This window comes from Nilaparvata lugens, chromosome 7, assembly GCF_014356525.2.
Source record: "Nilaparvata lugens isolate BPH chromosome 7, ASM1435652v1, whole genome shotgun sequence".
Lineage (NCBI taxonomy): Eukaryota > Metazoa > Arthropoda > Insecta > Hemiptera > Delphacidae > Nilaparvata > Nilaparvata lugens.
Window position 1 is genome coordinate 53,455,667 of NC_052510.1, and position 23,805 is coordinate 53,479,471.

Genomic DNA, 23,805 nt, shown 5'->3' on the forward strand with positions numbered 1-23,805 from the left:
ATTATAGGTTGTATGAACTGGAGTAGAAGACTCATCTACTTAAGAACTGAAATATTTTTCTAGTATTGAAAAGCAGTTATTGAGAACCATGGTTAATAATTTAAAACAGTTTTATGAACAATTAAAAAAATACAGGGTATTATAATTTTAGTTATGAAGTATTATTCAATTACTACTTATATTAATTTTGTTACTAATTTATAAATATAAAAACTTTCTTCAATTCTACTGCCAAAATGATTTTCTAATAAGTGATCATATTGTTTTGTATAGATCTAAAAAGTCAAAATGGCTTAAATGTTTTTAATATTTTCAGATATGTAGATTTCAAATTTCATATTTTTATATAATTATTAATAACAGTAATATTTTTCACTTTCAATGTTCTTATCATACATAAATTAATTATTAACTTTGTACCGTACTCTAGTTTAGATTAGAATGAATCCTATGTCGTAATGTAAGAATTAATAATATATAATTTCAACTAACATTCAAAGACTTGTCTCACATTGCTTATGCTTACCGTACCCATTATAAATATAATTAGATTAGATACGTATATCAAAATTGTATCTTAAATCAGTGTATAAGATACACTGTGACTTGTGACATGGTTTTTAAACACTGACGAGCTAAGTACAAAAGATGGCCCATTACAAAAGAATCTGATCATTATTTCAAAAGTTATGAGTAGAAAGTTTTTTTTTATTGCGGATGATGCCCACATTAGCTTTTTGCTTGTGCTTGGGTGAAGGGAAGTGCGATGGTGAGTTATGAGATGATCTAACGAACGTCCATGCCCAATCCAGGGGATTCAGCGGGATTCGAACCCACGACCGGTAGCACTAGCATACTGAAGTGTGCAACGCCTTAGTCAACTCGGCTATCTGGCCGGCAAATATAATTAAATGAGATTTTATAATTTAAGTGTCCTTATGCCCTTCCCCACAAGGAAATGCTGAATAAAACTGGTGATTCTAATAGATCATGATTCTAGAAACCTTACAATATATATATCCTACTTACACGAGAACACTATGTAAGGACAATGCAGGGCCGGCCCTAGCAGATGCGGGCTAATCTAATCTTCAGTGCGGACTGCGGGCCCCTTCACTTGTGCTGTGCGATGCACGCACTGGGCCTGAGAGTCTATCTTGACAGCGCGCCCTAATCACCTGTGTTGCGATCAATCATCACTAATCACTCCTTTATACCGTACTGACAAGAATTTATTTTTTGTCACCAGAACCCGCACCACCCTTGCTCAACTGAGATCGGGCTACTCTGTGATTTGAACAGTTATATGTCCAGAATCACTGATGGTGTGCATGATTCATATCCTGACTGTGGCGGCGGACCCCACAGCACAGAGCATCTTTTCAGCTGCCCCTCGAAGCCGACACTACTGACAGCCGCCAGCCACTGGACCGCCCGCTTCCTGGGCCTTGAGACGGAGGAGGAGTGAAAGAACAGGGTTCCCGAAGTTGCTACAACAATTTATTTTTGTCGAACGTGAGGCCTAAGGCCGGCGCCCCGCCCTGAGGACAAAGAAGTTAATGATTGTTAAAGCTGAAAATTCGAGTTTTTTTGGAAATTGAAGAAATTTTTATCAAATATACCTCAAAATCTATTTGAGCCCAGAAGGATTTTGATACAAACATTAAATGGTGACAATCAGATGAAGATATGTTGGTTAAAAACTAAAATCCATCAGAATTGATTTTTCCTAAAATTTTACTGAAACAAAACCCTATGAAATTCTGTGGCTGTGGCAGTGAACTACATAATTAAGTTTTCCTCTCTATAGCAATTTATCTTCTTAAATTTAAACTTTTTTCAATGAACTTCTCTAATAATTTTTGTTTTTAATACGAATTGTATATTAGTCTTTTTGTTATGTTTAGGGAGCATAATTTGGTTTCCAACCAGTTGTTTCCATTATCATATTGTGAATAATAAATAAATTATCATCCTGTTTATTATGGTGATTATGTCTGACACTTCAACAACTTATCGAAGAGTTTAGTACTTCCACTTTCTGATCGAGCAATCGCTTCTTTAAACCAGCCAGTGTGTGCACAAAGGCGTATGTTTAAAAACCTATCCTATAGTATGAATTGATAAAATAAATTACTCAGTAATGATCAATTAATAAAATTATATTTCATTATTGATAATTTGCGTTGCATTTTTGTTATCTGAACATTCAATTGTTATTAATGGTACAGTACCAACATTATAATATTGAAAAATTCTTGTATGCGCGCGCAATTGACATAACAGCCCTTGCCAGGAAAACAGTCTGTCAAATTGTGACGTATTTGCTATTTGTTGCATCCTGCGTTGTGAGTTGAAGAGAAGTTCATTGGACTACTTGTTGATTCAGTTTAGCTTATTTAGCTGTAATTTGAAGAGTTTTCAAATCTGTAAATCTATCTACTTCGTGTGGTGAGAATTATTGGTATTAATTCGACGGTGATACATCGATACTGTTTGTGATTTCGCCTGCATTTTGCAGGTTGGAGTGAGTTTGTGTATTCGGTTTAACCACGCCCTATAAAATAGGTCTTTCCGATACGGCTGTAATGGACATGATGATTGCCAATTTGCAGCATCAAAGACAAATCACCGAACAACTGCGAAGGGAAGCAGCAATTAAACGTATTACTGTTTCCCAGGCTGTGCAGGACATAATGAAGTTCATATCGGAACATGAACAAGAGGACTGCCTACTGGTTGGTTTCAGTTCTCAAAAAGCAAATCCATTCCGAGAAAAGAGCAGTTGCACATTATTATGAGGTTTGCTAATGTTCATCAGGATGATACTTCAACTAATTCATTGTGTGCTCATAAGTTTTGTAACTTGAAGTATGGAACGATTCCGGGACCAATTTAGAACATGAGAATTTGGATGTATCAATTGTAAATTTGTCTGTAGTGATTAGAAAATCATGGGGAAACACCAATAGAAAACTTTTCTGAACAAATACCATGTTTTCATATTATCCTATTTTTTGACGATTCTATCGTATAGCGTATAGTAATAATCGTAATGTAAACTCTTCAAGCTGCTTCAAAGTATCATTTTGCTAATATTTCGATCAGAACACTACTTTAAATTTGTTCAAGCAAGGTTAGGTTTTGAGGTAATTTCAAGTTTTTAAAAGCAGCATTATGACAATTATTGCAAATAAGCATATCCTCGTGATTCTAGTAATTGTTGTTTGTGGTTAGTAAGTTTAGGCAGCTCGTTTGATCAGCTAGAAAGAAGAATAAAAATTAATCTATGCATGCCTTTACAAAAAATGAAAAGTTGGTGAATTTCTGGTTATTAAAATTCAGAGTACCTAGTATATTATGTTATAACAATGTTTATGTAGACTACTTTATTATTGATTATACTTACGATTTGAATGGTAGAAAATTTTAAAACAATTTTTGGACTTGATAGATTACCTTTGGCTTGTATTTCATTAAACCACCAGTGTTTTGCCAAGTGTTCAAGCAAGTCGTAGGGCATTAGCTCTTATTGCGTTCTCTTTCACTAGGGTTGTCATGTTGCCAGAATGCCCGTTTTTAACTTACCAATTATTGTCGGCAGATACTCAGAACTGTCCTCCGATTAGCTGAGAATCAGCTGTTTAGTGAGAAACAGCTAATCAGAGAACAATTCTGAATGCCAATCGGCAAGTGTGAAGAAGGCCAATCCTGGTGTCCCAACGTGCTTTACACTCGGCCACCAATTATGGCTCTCTGGCTAACCACTGGTTGCCAAACACAAAACAAGCCTTACTTCAAAATAATTTATCAGTTCATTTCTATTAACTTTTATTAAAACTTTTTATTTGAATTAAAAATCACTTGTGAGCCAGTCGAACAAATCAAGCTGGAAATTGGCATTTCATACCGGTAACATTTTTCAAGATTCAGCATTGTACTACATTCTTTTTTTGTAACTTTCAAATGAATGTATTAAATTCAATAAATTTACTTACTCATCAAGGTCATAAGACTCATGAAACAACAGTAATGTTGGTAGTTGAAATTAATGATTTTTTCAATAACAGACAACGCATCAATCTAATCTGAGCTCAATAAGAAATCATTCATACATGATAAATTGATTGCATTTAGTTCCAATTCTTCTTATTTTTATCGTTATTTTACTAGACATCACTTCTTTGAGTTATGACAACCTAATGCATTTACATTTTGTTTATCATTCACTTTTGAATTAGCAGTTATCAAAATACAAATCAATTTTGCAATAACATTCTATGTATTAGGCTTCTTTGAATTTTTGTTAGAACTCTTTCAGTAATTTTGCAGGTCAAGTAACTTGATATAATTTGTAGATTTTCAATTCAATTAATTCTAAGATCTCTCCATCTCATTAACTTGATGTAAACACTATTTTTCCCCTCTTCTAATCAATTCATGTAGGCTACTCCATAGTGTCTTACAGAGTTTTATTATAGAGAAACTTAACATTTGTAGTTTTCTGATTAAAGCTTGTATACTTCAGCTTAGAATCAATATCGTAGTACAAACAAGTCATGTTTTGTCTATATACAATTATCTCAGAATAGGTACTGTAGTAGTATTGTATTTAGAATGTGAAAAATTGTAGTAGCCTAGATATTGTGGAAAATATTCGTTTCTCATATAACTGCCATAACTATTACTTCCTGGTCCAAAATTTTTAATTTGATACATTACAAAATACAAGGTGTTGTGCCAATTTATAGACGAAAACACTTGTAGATTTGTTATAGAGTAGTGTGTATTTCAATCTTCAAAGACTGAACGTGATTTTTGAAAGTAATTCTATTTAAAAGTTGAATATTTTATAGTTTTAACTTTGGAACTATGATTCGATCCGTTCCTGTTAACAACCAAAGTATTTTGATATTGCAATATTATTCATGTATGAGTTACATTGAATCTGTATTTTTCTTGGAAGCATATTTCTATAAAGCTGATAAATGTTTGGAATTGTTTTATTAGATTGATGATCTGATTTCAAAGTAAACTATTTCATATCATATTTGAATTATATTAATGTTAATCAATGTCGTAGAGCAATATTTATTACATGAAATGTTCATTCGTTGTGAAACTTGTAAGTGGAATGTCTATATAATAATATTAAATGTACGTTGTAATAATGTCAATTAGTCTTTTCGAATCTGCTTTTAATCTCTTCCCAAATACTAACTTATATTTATGCAATTCATGTGAATGTAATGGAAAGTTTCTATTATACAACTGCTTGCTATAATGTTTGAATATTATTAGCTTGAGCTCGAAACGAATTATAATATTAAAAAAACAAAAATACCAATTAATGTAAAAGTGAAAAACAACACAAATAATCAGCAATATAAATTAAAATTTTGTACATATTTTCTCTGTTTACAAAGATCAAAGTGCTCAATCAATATGAGCAATCTCAAATAGATCTATGAATAATACTTATTTGAAGATTGTATTATAGATTATGACTAGATAACATGAAGGCCTTTTAAATTTTAATCATGATTAAATGCCACGAGAACCAATCAGAGCAGGTTTTTTGAAAGCAAGATTGTTTTCTGTTTTATTTAAACACGGTCAAAATTGAACAGGCTTTTATGCAACCGAGCCTTTGACTCATTCCACTATAAATGCCTTACCAGCATTCTCTTTTGAAAAGTATTCAATCCTTGAAACAAGCTTCATTTTCAAAGGATGGTGCTTCAGAAAAAAACTTCTCTTCAGTAGTGAAAATTATATCAAGAGAAAACAAAACGTGTTCAACTTAAGAAATTTACAGTGGATAAATAAGTTATCTTTAGAGGAATGATAATTATTTGAGTGACACTTGATTCTCAAGTTTGTCTCTATGTCAGACATACTAATGGTGAACACGAGAAACATTTACATTTATTAATTATATTAAAATATTAATTTTCAAAGATAATATTTATTCAACTCGAGTGGAATATTTGTGAGTACCACAATTTACTTAACGTAGAGACCATTATGTCAGGAAGGTGACGTCCTTCTTTCCTGAGACAATTTTCTATTTTGTCCATGAAGCTCTTCAACACTCGTTCCAGTGCATCCTCAGTAATTAACGCCACCTCAATAGCCGCTTTCAAGTCATCTAAAGTATGGGGTCCATGTCGATAAATTTGCTCTCAAATGTCCGACTAATAAGAATCACACATGTTTAGGTCCGGAGATCGAGGAGGCCAGTGCGCATCTCCTACAATCTTGAAATCAGGGAGAGCTTCCTGGAAAGAATAGAAAATTGCCTCAGGGAAGAAGGACGTCACCTTCCTGACCCAATTCTTTTTACGCAAAGTAAATGGCATACTGTCACTACTATTTTACTAAAATCAGATAAATAGTATCTTGAAAATTAATATTGTTTTTTATTTCTAAAATTTAAATGTTTCTCGTGGTCACTCTGTATAATAAATTTAATTATTTTTCACCATTGACCTGATGAAATCAACTGAAGCAGGTCAATCACTGTCCAACTGGTGGTTCAGCAATGTTGGACCAGTAGTAAGACCACTAGCCGTATCTTTCTCCACTTTCGCCCCGATTGGTCGTCCATTCGGACTATATAGACGACCTATAGTGAGGTCCACGTTATAATGGCAGTGTTTGATTAGCAATGGTATTGCTATCATTCAACAGAGCCAGAGCGGATAGCGCTATCTCTCTCGCTTTGCTCTGTTGCCAGATAGGCTTTTAACAATGTAGAATTAATAATTAATTAACAAAAAATTTCATCTTAATTATGAAATTGTTGAAAAATATAGATTCTTGCTTAATAAAATATAATTGATTATTTTAAACGAGAATGAACAGTTAATATTACATCAATAAACCTGTATCAGCTACCGTCTATAGAAGGCATTGACAAGACTGAGGATCGGCAACGTTGTTCTCCTATCTTTCTCCACTGCCATTATAATGTGGACCTCACTATAGTCGGATCTTTCATCTCTTGACTAGGCAGCTGACCTTGGAATATCGGATGTGTTGGATCTCCAGTTGATCCGACTAGACATCCAACATTCGACCCAACATCAACAACCCCATTCAAGGTCCGACGTTGAATCCAACATAATTTTATGTTGGCAAGAAATCGGATAATAAAGAGCCCGCTTGCATCTTATATGCACTTGATTTTCATTCTTTAGTTCAACATGAATACAAAATATGTAGTATAGTTTGAAAGGGTTGGTTAATAAAATGAATTTTTCTCAAGTGAATTTATAATTTCTGCAGATCTACAACATGTGATATTATACAGTATGTTTGAAAACCACGCAGTCAGACGACTGATAAAGATGGCCACTTTATCTGTATTTTTAGTTCAATTTTCCTTCTAGACACAATAACATTTTAAAAAATGATGAAATCTGCACATATAGGAGCGCATAAGAATTGGCCCAATATAAAACGTTCACAGCAGTTATTATTTTTGCTGGTCTAATACAGAATGTAAAGATTCTCTTGCCAATAGATCTTCCACTCCCTCTAAATCGTTATGCTTCTATGGACAGTAATTTACTCAAGACAATAGAGAATCCTCAATAATTATAAAAAATTATGTGCCGGCTGCACAAAAGCCGGTTAAATTTTAACCGTGATTAATTCTACGAGAATCAATCAGAGAACCCGTCTTTTCAAAAACACCTCTGATTGGTTCTAGTAGAATTAATCACGGTTAAAATTCAACCGGCTTTTGTGCAACCGGGCCTATGTTTTCTAAATAATTGTTTTCGTGAAATCGTTCTGTAGAATATAGAGTAGGCTATACCAAACTTTTCTTGGAATCCAAAAAGAAAAGTAACTTGATTGTACACATAATCATCTATTATTTTTACATCATAGTTCATCACTCTAAACTCTAATAAGAAATATTTACAATAGAAAATGAAATTAGAGACATCGTACAAGTTGAGACTCGCTTGAAGAGATGCTCTGTTTTCAACTTCAACTTGATAGGCCGTATCAAAGGAACAAGTCAATGTCTTCCAATTTCATGTCTGTAGTCTGTTGTTAATCTACTTCGTTGCGTTTTCTTTCTAGTTTTCAAACTGAAAGTTTCACTTGATGTAGTTGAACATGTGGATCGGGTCGTTGTTAGTGTCACTATTGAAGTCTCCACATAATCCACAGGTGAAACTACGGAACAGTCCAGGAACGAGAACAACTATTGTAGAGTTATAGTGCTGCAGAACTACTCCATTCTCCAACTCAGCTTCAGTCATGCCATTGTCTTTCACTAAAATTCTGAAAATGAAATTGATCGATTTAATCGGCAGTAGAAATAAAAATGAAAAAGAAGAATTTTGAATATGTATTGAAGCAATCATAAACTGGTTGTACATTATACTCTCAATCCCTATTTTCCCTATCTCCTAAATGATACTATTCAGAAAAATGCAATATAATTATTATACAATTAATTAAAAACCAATAGAAAAATATTATCACTAATATGATAAACGATAGTGATATAGTAAACCATATGATAAACCATATAACACTAATATGATGAAGCAAAATATTATATATGATATAGAAAAATATTAACACTAAAATGATAAACCACAATGCACAATGCCGGTTATAAAAGAAACAATAATACAAACAGAATAATAATATTCTTCTATTATATGCATTACTGAAGAATAAATACCACTACAGTGTTGTAATGTGATGAAATAATGCAAATTTGGTTTAATCTTTGCTGGAATTTTTCCCCATTACAATTTGAGTCACACCTGTCGGAAACTAATTGCCCGCGAATTTACCACCAACCACCAACTAAAGAGCTAAAATAATTAAACTATCGACTTAGCTGTAAAAAGTGGAGTTCATTATGAAGAGTACAACGATTTAATGACTTACAGCAAATCTGTGGTTGAAGAGTTTCCGAAGTTTTGAGTAAACTCATTATCCGAAAGAGGTATTCCATTCAGTACAAATTCAGTTTTCCACTCAATGTCGGTATTATTTCAACGTCTTTTGTGCCAAATAACAGTTTCACCACCTGTAAAAGATGAAAAATATGAATTATAACCATCTTGAATAGACAACTCAAGATTCACCTAGATTAGAGAGTTGGTTACAAAATTTAAATTCTGTGTAGTATGAATAGAACTTAACGTTACAATGGGAGTAGGCTATATTGATTGGAATTTATTCAGGATAATAATGTAGTACTTCAAAAGGTAACGAAGTTTCATCGAAATAGTTAGTATAAGATCTTTCGCATCTGTTATATCAATAAATTATTAAAATCTTTCCTCATAAAATCTTCATAGTCTTCAAAATGTATTAGGTACTGAATACTATGTGAATTTTTGGAACATTCATCGAGGGATCAATTATTCGAAATAAGAGTATGTTAAGGGTCAGGTCGTTCAGATATGTAGTTCTACTACTAGGCCTTTAATCATTGACATAAGTTATTGTATGAATCTCCAATCCATTGGTATTAATGTCTTGATTTGAAATTGATAATTTTCTTGATCATGAAACAACATTTGCTGTGCACTGGTAGAACAGTGGAGAATTTCTCAACTATGGGGCCTGTTCAAAATAAATTGAAAATACTGAAATACGAAAAAAGGCTACCTAAACACTAGACGTGTATCATACAGAAAGCTGAATGATAAGTCAAGAATCAAGAATTTTATTTGCCGTAAAACTTAACAAAAAAGCAATAAGCATCGTCAAACAATGAAACAATTTATAATACAATAACTATAAAACAACCTCTATCGAAGCTACATAGTTGTAACAGTTTACATTTAGATATCATAAAATTTACAAACTCATTATACTTTAGGCTAATAGGAGTAGTTGAAATATGTCATTGTGTGTGTACGGTACGGTACCAAACAAAGATTGCAATAATTTCTTATCAACCCATATCAAATACCTCCCATTGCAAAAACTCTTCCGTTGTAGTGTGTGATCCTTTTTCTTGTATTAGGGGACATTTTTATGAAACAGGCCCTAGTTGTAGAAAATTCTTTACCAATTCACGATGAGCTCAGACATTTATCAGTGCAACGTTATTGATACATTTTTGCTCATTAGTGAAGCCACCTAGTGTGAAATGGTATCTCGATTTCCACACGCGTACGGTATTTATTGTAGATGACCTTTTGTAATACGTACTCTGTGAATATATTAAATTTTCTGACCAATTTGAAAATATAAATAATAGAGTGAATAACTTACCAAAGTGTCGCTTTCAGGTACTTTTTTGGTGAGAATTGCAAATTGCTTGTGAGCTGAGCAGTCAGCAACGGCCAGCGTGTATTCTTCAGGCATAGTAGAGGCGAGAGTTGCATTGTCAAATGTCAAGATGACATTCTTGCTCACTGCACAAAGACCTGCACAAAACCAGTTCATTATTACACAACATTTTCCAATTTCAAGTTTACGGTATACATTGAATTATTGGAATGAATAAGTAAGTAAGTTGATTGAAAAACCATTTTATGATAACACAAATTTCATTTAAATTTCCAAAATCTAAATTATAATTATAGATTAGAATATAAATATCCTGCGACAACAAAAAAATCTAATGATTGCTTGTAAGTTACCTTTCGTATTCCAGGGGAACGGTACAGGACTATTGAATGTGAATGTGGCTGACGTACTCTCAGTTTGAAAATGTTCAGGAAAGACAGCATGTGCAGCTGTTTTAAACCAAACAGGAAGCTGAAACATATAATTGAAAATTCAATTTTATTTCCTATCCTATTATATTAAGCGAGCAATTTCTGTATTTTCATATCTAGTTATTTATGTTCAACGGATCTGGAAAACGGCTCTAACGATTTTCACGAAATTTGGAACATAGTAGGTTTATGATATAAGAATTCGGTTGCACTAGGTCTCATCCTTGGGAAAACTCGCTGAACGACATTAAAAGGATATTTCATCCTTGGCTGAAACAGCTGTGGATAGTAAAAAAGTGAGTGAGCGAGTGAGTATGCGAAAAATCAAAATATCGCATCCCCGAAATTCATAAGATGACAGCCAGCTGTGAAATATGAACACGATCATTTTAGAGAATATTGTCATAGAGAAACGATAGCATAAGTAGATTCCCATGGTATAGTGCGTATGTCGCAACTTTTACTGTTATCTCAAGCCGATAGTCCACGTAGTTCTTTCCCGCAGCTGTGTGACGCTGTAGTCTCTCAAATTGTGCCGTTCATACACTCTCACCTCAACAAAACAGTAAAAATCGACAGTAATCGGCTTGAGATAACAGTAAAAGTTGCAACATAAACGCCCTATACCATGGGATATCTACTTACGCTATTGTTTCTCTATGATATTGTGTTCTGTTCATCAATAAATAAAAATAACGAGCGAAGCTCGGTGCTCCGATATTTATTAATTAATCCTAACATGAGATTAGATTAAAATGATTATTATCATTTGCTTAGGCGAGTTCATGTATTGCAATCAATTGGTAAGATCTACAATATAATGAATTCAAAGGGAATTGTCAAGAAAAATAGGGAGACTGGAAAAATAAAAATTGTTGCTGACAGTCATGGCAGACGTTTGGTGAAGCTGGTGGCTGATGCGTCCGACGGTGCCGTAGAAGGTGTCATCAAACCGGGGGCCACATTCGATCAAGTAGCATCCAGCTGTACCCAGGAGGGTTCATCCCTATCCAACAAGGACCTCATTGTTATCATCGGTGGAACCAACGACATGCATAAGGATCGATCTGGCGACTTTCTATCTTCATTGAGGAATCAGCTGCAGGTTTAATGCACACTAATGTATTGTTAATGAACATTCCATATCGTTATGATCTTCCTAAAATTCTTCTATTAATTGTACTATTAAGAATACCAATCAATCCATTCGTAAGCTTTGCGGTGGTTTTTCAAATGTTAAGGTCTTGAATGTTGAAGACATTGGCCGTCGTTTCCATACCGCCATGGATTGCATTCAGTTTCATGGGAAAGCGCTACATATCGGATTCTATAGCAAAAGCTTATCATAATTTGTCACTGGATCTTGACTCTTCTAGCACTGTAGATTATTATACTATTTCCACTGATAAACTGGCTGATAACGTTGCTGATGGTACACTACACTCACATAGACGCACTTTAAACGGACCGTAAATGACAAGGCTCAAAAGAGAGTTACTTCTCCTAATCAGACTTCTATTCATAAAAATAGATCAGTTTTTGACAAGATTTCTATATTACATCAAAATGTTCAACACCTACCATCACGATTGGAAATGTTGAAAATAAATTTACAGGAGTTGGAGCCAGAGATACTAGCTATTTCAGAGCATAAAATGTCAAGTGCTGAAACAGAAATACTAAATCTACCAAACTATCTGATAAGTTCACAATTTTCTAGACTTAACAGTACTGGGGGGGGGTCATGATTCTAGTGCACAATAAATTTTTCTCAATATGTAAACGTGTAAATCTACCTGCTATTCAGTCAATAACGACTGAAAAAGAGTTTGAATGTTGTTTAACTGAGTTTTCACTTGATAATTTTAATTTTGTCCTGGCTTGCTTATATAGAACACCTCAGCATTGTTATTTAGATCCATTCTTAGAAAAGTTAGAAATACTTCTTGAAATTCTATGTAAAAAATATAAAAAAGTTATCGTTGCAGGTGACATAAATATCAATGTTCTGGAGAAAAAAACACATATAATAAGTTCATGAATGTACTGAAAATGCATAATATGATTTATAAAGTCAATTTCCCTACAAGAATTACTACCACATCTGAAACAGCGATAGAAACTTTATTACCAACATAGCTGATGATAGTTAAAGATATCGGGTATAATCACTCATATCTCGGACCACGATGCGCAGCTGCTCGAGATCCGAGGTATGAGTGTGTTCCGCGATAAGCCAATCAGGAAATTTTGTCGTAGATTTGATGACTGCCACTTAGAAGTGTTCTATAGAGAGTTAGCTCATTTAAATTGGATGGAGGTTTATCAATCACCAGTGGATGAAAAGTACAATGTCTTTATCTCGACTTTTTCACATTATTTTAATATTAATTTTCCAAAAATCCTGAGAACTATGAAAGAAACTGATAGTAGGAACGGGATAAGTCCAGAGGTCACTGATAAAAAAAGAGAATTATTAGAGTTAGAGAATTTACATAGACAAACAAAAAGAGAAGAATTAAAGATTCAAATAAAAAATAATAGAAAAGCTCTTAAACTTATGATTGTAAAGAATAAACAAAAATACTTTGATGGGAAAATTTCTAATTCTAAAAATAAGAATAAAGTAACTTGGAAAATTATAAATGCTGAGGTGGGTAAGAATGGGAAGAACAACTCAAATCTAAGTGTAATAAGCGATGGTATACACTCAACTAATCCTAGTACTGTGAGCAATATATTTAACGATTTTTTGTTTCGGCTGTTGATAGGTTTGTTAAACCAGATATTCCCAATGGTTCTAGACCTGTAACTGTACAAAATCCACGTTGTTGTCAATCTTCATTGAGGTTTAGATTTGAACCTATTACTGAGTGTCAATTACATAAAATAGTGATGTCATTTGAGAACAAACACTCCTCTGGGCCAGATGATATCCCAATAATGGTAGTGAAACGAGTTTTACGAGCTATAATCAAGCCATTAACACACATTATAAATTCATCCCTTATAGCAGGTCAATTTCCTGATAAACTGAAGATAGCTAAAGTTCTTCCAATATTTAAAAAAGGTGACATCAAAGATCCAGGTTGCTACAGACCAATAGCGTTGTTATCAGTTTTCTCAAAAATCATTGAACGTGTGGTATATATTCAATTAATGAAATACCTAGAAGCAAACCATTTATTGGATAAAGAACAGCATGGTTTCCGCTCAAAAAAGTCAACAACTACAGCAATGGTGGATTTCATAGATACCATAATTAATACAATAGATAAAGGTGAGAGAATTATTGGCGTATTTTTAGATATGACACGTGCATTTGATAGTGTGTCTCATAATGTTCTTTTGCGCGCATTAGAGGAATTGGGAGTACATGATAAGGAGAGGAAGTGGTTCTCATCTTATTTGATTGGCAGACAGCAATTTGTTGAAATAGAGCATACTGAGGAGAAAAACAATCATAGTTACAAATACAGTTATCGCTCTAACCTAAGAAGTTTAAAGTATGGTGTCCCTCAAGGGTCCATTTTGGGTCCCTTACTATTCCTATGTTACATCAAGGGTCTGCCTGATGTGGTTCGAGCACATGCCTCTGTGTGTCTCTATGCAGATGATGCTAACATCATATTTTCAGGAAAATCGATTGAGGATGTAGAACTCTCATCTGCTGTAGGCCTGTCCTCTATTAATGAATACCTGAATAGCCGAAATCTCTTGCTGAACTCAAGTAAGTCTATTGTAGTCCCCTTTTCAACAAGGCAGAACAGGAGTGAATTGTGTCCAAGCGTAGCTATGAATAACACCCTTTTGGATTGTAAAGATCAAACTAAATTTCTTGGTCTGTTAATAGATAGTAACCTTTCGTGGGAAAATCATGTTGCCAATGTTGTGAAAAAAATATCCCCAGGTCTATATGCATTGCGTCAAATGTCCAGTTTATGTAGTATACAAATATTAAAATCAATATACCACTCAGTAGTACATGCACATCTATCATATGGTCTCTGCATATATGGTAGTACAAGTAAAAGTAACCTTGATAAAATTCTAAAACAGCAAAAACGAGCAATAAGAATTATGCTGAACCTCAATAGAACTGATTCTGTAAAATTAGCTTTCTCAGACCTGGAAATTTTAACAATATATGGACAATACATATATGATGTTATAGTCTTTTTCAAAAAATTTGGTGACACAAACTTGAGAAATAACACTCACGGTTATAATACAAGGTTTGGTCGTATAACAGAGAGGCACAGATTAGATCTTTTTACGAAAAAAACCATATACAGAGGTAAGAAGTGTTTTGTAAAGTTGCCAAGCAGTCTCCAAATATTAGAAGATCCAACAATGTTTGCAAAGTATCTAAGGGAATATCTGGTAAAATTGTCGCTGTATTCGTTTCAAGAGTTTAACATTGATTTTTGACGAAACGTTTTTGTTTATACTAGGCTAGCCTAGTTATTTATATCTATATATATATATATTTAATCTATTGACACTGTTCCAATGTATTTCTTACATCTGATGAATAAAGACTATTTCTATTCTATTCTATTCTATTCTATTCTATTCTATTCTATTCTATTCTATGCATTAATCTATTTATAGTTATATAGAAAATCTTGATAAATCGTGACGGTAGGCTAAGAAATAGATCAGTAGGCCCACATAACAATGAAACAATTAATGGTACCATAAAGGTGCGTACAGATATACGCGCCGCGAACATGAGCAATTCACATTTAATAAGCTGATGCCAAGCTTTTTATACCTGTATCTTACCGTTTCTGTAAAAATACAGATATAGTCAGCTTATTGAAAGTGAATTGCTCATGTTCGCGGCGCGTATATCTGTACGCACCTTGATATAATCTTGATGACTATAGTCTGAATAAAATAAGTTGAGAGTTGGCCCTTCCCTCGAAGAAATAACAGCGTTTCCAAATTGTGTTAAATTTCGACTTTCTTCAACTTTCAATTCAACCACAGAATTGTAAGTAGAATATCATCCCCGATAAGAATATGATATTCTATTATAAGCGTGTTAATATAAAAAAAATGGAGGGAAATATTGATGGAACTCACATTAAAGTACTGCACATTTGCGACTTTACAAAGCCAGCGGTGCATTGCGCTATATGATGTCATTCTTGTACATTATATGATGAGAATATTCTGTATGATGTAGACATTTTATTTTTACTTTTACTTCTATTATCAACATATTATTTTATTAAATGAAAAAGACTAAGAAATTGTCAAAAAAACCACAGATTCATTGATACTTAGAAATTATTATTTTATTTTTACATTTTCTGTAATTATTGTGTGCGTTTTCTTTTGCGAGAATAAAGTTATTATTACACACAATAATTACAGAAAATGTAAAAATAAAATAATATATGTGAAACAGCTGTGCTAATAGTAAAGTTGTGTTTCTTTTGTGGCTCAAAATTTTGTAAAATTAATCAAACATTTCCAATTTGTAGAGATTCGAGTGAAATATTTTTGTTGTTAATTAGTTTTAAAATATCAAAATTAAAAATTTTTGTTTAGTCATTAGTTTTGAAGTGTAAATTGGACTTTTTGAAGTGAAAAGTGAAATCTAATCTCATTCTTTTTTGAAACTTTTATTTGTAAAAATTCGTGAGAAGACAGTTTTGGGCTATGCCTGTTGTCTTCTCCCAATCATATTTTAATTATTATTTGTAATTGTGAATAAAATAAACAAATAAATAAATGTTGGCAATAGAAGCAAAAGTAAAAATTAAATGTCAAATCATACAGAATATTCTCATCATATAATTTTTAGAAATAGAAATATTTCTATAATGAGATTGTAACTGAGATTGAAGGGACTTACATTGAGGTACTGGACATTGGCAGTTTGCCTGGCGGCGAGATCAGTCAACGCCTGCAGACAGATGGGGTTGAAGTCGGAGCAGAGGGACTGCTGGCTGATGTTGTTCCCCGGCACCACCTTCACGTCCAGCACTGACAGCTTGTCCGAATTGCTTGGCTGCGCGTCGCCCCATGATACAAACGTGTAACTGAAACGATCACATAACACTCAAATTTAACTGAATAAAACGCAAATAAAAGGGTATTTTAGATAATATAGACTTGATAGATATAGATTTTTCATCTGATATAGATTTAATGGTGCATTAGATTTAATAAGTGTCCTAAAAACTTGATATTTATTATCAGATCCCGGTGAAGTGGACTTCAACTTATAATACGAGTTGGAATTGATATGTTTGTGTAATGAAAAAATGAAACGCCCCCTGTGGGTTGGGGGAGCTTTGAGTCGAACATCGTACTCAAGAATTTGTTGAAACCAGAATTTACCCACAGTATCCCTGCTTGTCGTAAGAGGCGACTAAAAGGGACCCCAAGGCAACTCCAGAAGTTGCCTTGCCTTCAAACCCACGGGATCTGCCCCATCAGGGCAGTTTCGGAGGGCCAAAAAGAAAAACCCTAGAGACCAGAGATGGGTGAAACTCCAGGCACAAATGCGGGTTAAGAGGCTGAGTCGAGGGTGGCCAGGTACCCTAGAGGCAATTTGGCGACCCCTCTTTCAGCGGAAGGACCTACAAAAAAGCCATGAGTAGAAGTCACGTAGGTCACGAGTTTGTGGGAGGAGATGCAAAAACTCACCACTGCTCAAAGAAGGGCGGCCATTCAGGCAAAACTTCTTGGGAGAGGTGAGGCTTTAGACCCTGCAGAGTTTCGGAGGGGCAAAAAGAAAAACCCAAAAGACCAGAGGTGGGTGAAACTCCAGGCACAAATGTGGGTCAAGAGTCTGAGTCAAGGGTGGCTGGGCGGCGGGTGCCCTAGAGGCAGTTTAAAGCAGGCAGTTTTAGGCAGGCCTAAAAAACTCCCAAGAGCTTCAGAATGCATACTTTTTGCTGATGACACTACATTAATAATAAATGGAAAAACCCAGGAGGAACTACAGTCACATTATAACACAACAATAGCCTCAACAAAAAAAAACCTTGTTAGAATTAAAATTAAATATAAACAGTTCAAAAAGTACCATAGTAAACTTTCAAACACAGGCAAGGACCATCATGAATGCTGGGAGCCAGTTGAATACTGAGGAGGAGATTTCGGGTTCAGCAAGATTCCTGGGCATAATATTAGATAGAAACTTGACATGGCAGGAGCACATTGAATCACTGTGTAGCAAATTATCCACATCACTCTATGGGATAAGAAGAATAAGGAGTATAGCAGATAAAAGCACTGCAATGATGGCCTATCATTCATTATTCGCTTCACACATCAGTTTTGGCATAATAGCCTGGGGAAGCGCACCGCACACATACATAGAACAAATACTGATATTACAAAAGAAATAAATAAGGATTATGAACTGTTTGCCATATGACGCTCACTGCAGGCCTTATTTCAGGAGGGACAGAATCTTTACAGTAGTATCCCTCTATATCTACAAGACAATTCTATATATAAAAAAGTATGTAACGGTTAGGCCATGTAGACACTATATACATGAATACAATACAAGAGGAAAAAACGATTTCGACCTCCCATACAGTAGACTGCTGAAAACACAGAGACAGCCACATACACAGGGTTTCCGCTTTCATAATTGCCTGCCACACGATATAAAAAGTATAAAAGAGCCTAAACCATTTAAGCAGCTTTTTTTAGACAATCCACTCTATTCACTGAAGGAATTTCCAGTGATGAGTGTAATTCAAAAGTAGCGACTTTCATTCGCTTCCTTGACGTGCCCCTCATCCTTGTGATGTAGGTGGTGAAATAAAAATGAAATGAAATGAAATGAAAAGTTTGGCGGAAATGAAAAGTTCCTCTCTCAGCGGAAGGACCTACAAAAAGACCAGGAGTGGAACTCATGTAGGTCACGGGGACTAATCAGTCTGAAGAGACTGCCAAGCATATTACACTGGATTGCGAAAAGCAATCAGGTGATGAATGGGATGTTAGCATAGGGGAAAACTCCTGGTTCTTGTGAAGGACACAGGTATTGGTTTGCCTAACTAACATACTACTTGGGAACACAATAAGCTTCGGTTGACGTGTGGGGTTTTTTGAACTTTTGGATCCTTGAATCCGTCCCTTCAAAAACAATAAACAATAATGGTGAAATCACCGAAAATTGTAGTCTCTTCAACTCTCACCATCATCCCCCTCCCATATCAACCAGACACAATCCCAGGGCAATGTGGGCATCTCACAGTGGTATTGAGAAATAAATAATTAGAAACTTGCATTCAATGTACAATGATTTCCTTTAGGAATAGAGTTTATTATGACACTCATTTTCCAATAACACTGAACTAAAGTGGTTTTGAATAAAAATACTTTAATTTGTCACAACCACAAATTTAAATAACCATAAAAAACATTAATTTGTGATTTTGATATTTTAAAATCTTTACAAAATACAAAAAATCCGCAAAAAGAAACTTGAAAGGATTATATTGGAAATTTATTTCTCTTTCCAAACATATCCTTAGAATTGTTTTTGACTGATTGTTTTCTAGTTATTGACATTTTACAAAAGTATAGAAAAATCTATATATCTCGAAAACTAAGGTCGATATGAGAAAATGTTACTGGATATTCTTAGTTGCAAATTTAATGTAGAATCTATCTGTTACAAGTTTCGTGAGACAGCGGTTGAATGTGATGCATACCCAGTGATAGGAGCGGGCGGATGAAAGACACCCGACTTGCGCGAGGGAATGATGAAAGCGCCCTCCAGTTGTATGACGCGCCAGAAGCCGCCGGACGACACTGAGACGCTGGGCGCGTGGTACAGCTTGAATGCGGCCTCGCCGTTGCCGTCGTGAAGCTGCTTCATGGCCGCCTGGATCTCCCACAGCAGGCCGTCGCGACGCGTCATCGACAGACTCAGCTTGTTCTTCTCTAATAGCAGCACTGGCTCCACCTGTCACACACACCACACACCAAGCTATAGAATAGAATCAATCTAATTACCAGAGTAATCTCAGTTGACGGTCGTGCCTTACGAACTGACAAGGCTGCAATATTAGATTAATAAACAGTACCTAGTGATCAATGAAAAAAGAGAAATGAACATCATTTCATGTTTCATTTTATCACACACACGAAAGAAGCAATTTGGAAAAGTGGAGGAATGTTTTTAATAAACTCAATGCTGCATGTGATATATACAAACCGTATGTGTTTCTGCAATAATTGCTGTGTTTGCTGTCCTTGTGTTTTTAGAATATTTTAGCATACATTATTATTTCAGCTGTGAATTTCTCTGTCATATACTTTCATGTTCAGGCTTTGAAATTGATGTTGTTGTAACATTATTGTGTTTTTGACGATAAAAATTGCACAATATCCAGTGACTAGAACTTCTATTGGAAACGGGAAAACAGGCATACTAGAATTTTACTGCCTAATAAAATTCTAACATCGAAAATTATTCAAAATTATTCTCCACTTCAACTCACTATAAGAAATTGAAAATTAGCACATATTGATTCACTCCTTGATGAGTATTATAATCAAGACCAAATAATCAATTTAAATAATCCGTGATAATCACTGTCCTCTTACAGCCGTACGCACAGCTTTAAGTATAAACAGAATGGAACAGGAGGTTTAAACAGGTGGTTTAAGCTCGACATAATAATAATTATTGCTATCTACACTGCTGTTGTTCTCTCCCAATCTCATTTTATCTATGATTTGTGTCTCTGGTAATGAATAATAATAAATAATTGATATTTTGAGCGCCTGATAATTCAATTATTGTACAACTTTTATTTGTTGTCCATTACCTGAGTCAAGAGCGGCACAAAAGACAGAAGAACACCACAAGCTCCCCCTGGTGGCTGGAATGCCAACTGATCCTTGAGGGAGAACAGACCAAGAAGGGCAACTCCACCAGGCAACATACTGCAAGCAAAACCAATATTGTTTTATTAGGATAATGTACAACAAGATTTAATCTCATAAGAAATTTTAATTTGATTTGAGGACTTGGGGGGATATGTTTACCTCCTTACTATCCTTAAAAGTAAGAAGTAAGAAGAAGAAAAGACAGGGGAAAACGAGACTGAAGGAGGAGGAGAAAAATTAAAAAGAAAAATTAATTATTAGTGAATTGCGCATTAAAATTATTAGTGAATGATAATGGTAATTGATTGTTCGGTACCCTTCCGAGTCACATTTTCGAACAAATTATTCAACTTACTGATAGTTTTTATTTTTGGCCAAGAAAGCTCTCTTCAGTAAATGCAATGCATTTCCAAATGTTTGTCCAGGGCAGTCGAACACACTAGCGCCAAGTCGAGCTCCTAAATCTTCAGAATCCATTGTCCATTCCTGTAATAAATCCACACTATTAAAGAACAATAGTCAACAGGAACTGATCAGAAGAGTAAAGAGCAAAAACTTAACACAGACAAAAACTTGAGTCCGACAAACAATAATTGAAAATGGTATCCAACATGAACAATCAGTCAAATTTAGGAAGTTGGAGTAACGTTTTAGTCTATTGTCTATACTGATGAAATTCTTTTCTTCTATTTTTGGGTTATTTCCTATACTTCCAGTTAAACAGTTTACTGAACAGTGTATCAAAGCTTGAAAAAGTATATTTCTATATTAGCTAGTTTTTAATCATCAAAGATGATAAGATATACCATAGCCACCTCTAATACAGAGGTGGCTATGGATATACACTCTAAATTATTAATACTTATATTATAGCTTCTCTGAGAGCATTTTCTATAAGATTTGAAAGGGTAATGTAGGTATTTTTCTATGAAGGTATAAAAGTAATAATAAATGCTCAGATATGTCTGTCATTGAGCTGATTTAATGAGGAATGATACAAATACACGACAGACGAAATGGGTGTCGAACCCATAGCCAGTGAAGCAATAACAATAAAATTGACACGCTCCAGACCACTAGGCTATGCTAGTTGCCAGAGAAATAATTAAACTAAAAAAATCTTGAAAGAATCAATAGAGGAAATGTGTACTCACATCAGTTATATTGTGAGGAGGATCTATCGTTGTACTTCCCGAAATAAGTTTTGTAACAGAATGCCATACACCTCCCATCTGTGAACCGGCCATGAAATCTGCGAAAATAAAGAGGCTCATATTGATGAAAGAGATTTCGGTCAGAATGGATGATCAATAATCTAATAGTTATTTTAGATCTATTCACTCTTCAACAACACCTCCTCGCAGTTACATCAACTTTAAATTCAAACAACTAGAAGTGTAGCTGCTTTCAAGCGTTAATTTGAGCTACGATATTTTAGAGATGAAAAGTACCAGAATATTGTCTACTCACTTACATTTCATCAATAAAATCTTCAAGTTTAGAAAGTAAACAATAAATTTAGCTTGAACTAGGAAATCATCCTATGACATTAAGATAATTAAAATAATATACACACCATAAAATAATTTCAGACTTTTCTCAATGACTGACACATTTATACTAGTGAAGGTTGGACTCTAAAGGTTGAGTATCACTAATATTTCAAAGGGGAATTCCTCAAATACCGTACTGTAATTTGATTTCGGATATTTTTCTATTGCTTCCAATAATTGTTGACGGCACTACTCATACTGTTAAGTATGAATGAAGAATAATATTTTTCCTTAGATTTAGATTAGATTTGCACCAGCTGAAAATGTCCAAGGAAGAAGGAGGCCAACGTCATTTCATTTAATAACTACTCAAAAAATGAGATATACCTACTCAAACTCATCATTCATCAATAAAAAAAATACTGGATTTACAATACAAAAAATTTAAAGATTAGATTAGGCTCAACTAACACTTACGCGACTCAGGTCGAGAAGAGACTGCGACTCTAGTCTCTTCACGACGCAGCATGTGTTTTCAAATGGTGACACTCAGACCAGTCGATTCTAGTCTCCGCGACGACACCATTTGAAAACACATGCTGCGTCGAGAAGAGACTAGAGTCGCGTAAGTGTGAGTTGAGCCTTAGTGTGACAACGGACCTGAAGTAGTAGAAAAATACTATAGTCCGAAAGATATTACTTTTAACATGAAGAGGGGAAACCGGTTTCTCCTTCCACAGTTTGTAGTATGGACAGAGAGGTGAGTGGAGAGGAGTAAGCATGCTGCGCACAATTGGATGCTGACACAAAAGTAGGGAGATGCTATTCGGTAGTGGCAGTGATTAGTGAAGGAAAGAGTATCGGGCCTCTCTGTTTTTGAGTGGGAGCCGTGTTAAAAATAATATCTCTCGGACTATAGAAAACTTGCCTCTATGCTTAACAGCGACGATCTTGAGGTGCGATTTGGCAAAGTTGAGCGTGATGTGGGTGGCAAATGGGACTCGAATATGAATACTTCTGCTCCTGTCAGCTCCGTACCAAGTGTTGCTCAGTGGACTGAAAACTCGCAGACTGGTGATGCCATTCCACGAATATCTACAATAACCAGACAAAAAAAAATCAATTCACATCAATAACAACTTCTTGGAAAAGCGTACTTATTTAGATTCATTGAAAGTATCTAACCAAAATTGGTAGAAACGTGAGATTTGGATCATTCAATTGATGTTAAACATGATAATTAATCAATCAAACGGAATTTCACTTTATAAGCTATGGAATACTCTGAACACTTCTGCAATCTGCAACTGAAGATTAGGATAACAGAGAGAATTATTGATTATCTATCCAAAGCAGGAGCCAAAATCAGCTGAGAGTATAAGCTCTCCACCTCCAGCCGTATAAGAATAAGTTGATATAGCAATTTATAATAATAAAATCATTGTTTGTCCAACTGTCACAACGTTGTATTAGGTTTGTGTTTTTGTTGAAATAAATTGAATTGAAATATTTTGTATTTATTCTGTTCTGTGTCTACTTTTACTGTTTTCATTGATTTTTGTTGTACGTTGTAATGCATTTGATGTTCTCTTCTGCTGCTGCAATAAAACATCTGTTGATTTATCATTTACTCCCCTTTAACAAATCCACCCATCCAGTCACGAGTATAATGTACAATCTGTATTTTCTGGTTATGAATGAATATTTTCAATGAAATGGAC

At 34.5% G+C, this 23,805-nt stretch overlaps 2 protein-coding genes across 2 annotated transcripts in view; one reads left to right on the plus strand and one right to left on the minus strand.

Moving 5' to 3' along the window:
• The first annotated feature begins 2,445 nt into the window (after positions 1-2,445).
• On the plus strand, positions 2,446-3,036 carry LOC111051653 (guanine nucleotide-binding protein subunit gamma-1-like). Its single transcript, XM_039433156.1, has one exon. The coding sequence runs from the start codon at positions 2,589-2,591 to the stop codon at positions 2,799-2,801; it is 213 nt and encodes a 70-aa protein (XP_039289090.1). The 5' UTR covers positions 2,446-2,588; the 3' UTR covers positions 2,802-3,036.
• Positions 3,037-7,259: 4,223 nt separating this feature from the next.
• Positions 7,260-23,805, minus strand: part of LOC111051654 — a 39,410-nt gene continuing 22,864 nt past the window's right edge. Inside the window, 11 exon segments of the mRNA XM_039433153.1 lie at positions 7,260-8,301; positions 8,923-9,001; positions 9,004-9,064; positions 10,264-10,418; positions 10,635-10,752; positions 16,582-16,768; positions 19,409-19,662; positions 20,531-20,648; positions 20,947-21,077; positions 21,746-21,843; positions 23,013-23,179. Of these exon segments, the coding sequence (XP_039289087.1) occupies positions 8,115-8,301; positions 8,923-9,001; positions 9,004-9,064; positions 10,264-10,418; positions 10,635-10,752; positions 16,582-16,768; positions 19,409-19,662; positions 20,531-20,648; positions 20,947-21,077; positions 21,746-21,843; positions 23,013-23,179 (1,555 nt within the window). The 3' untranslated portion in view covers positions 7,260-8,114.

What these genes read in the sequence shown, in the direction of transcription:
- LOC111051653 (XM_039433156.1), top strand. Translation starts at nt 2,589, where the DNA reads ATGGACATGATGATTGCCAATTTGCAGCATCAAAGACAAATCACCGAA.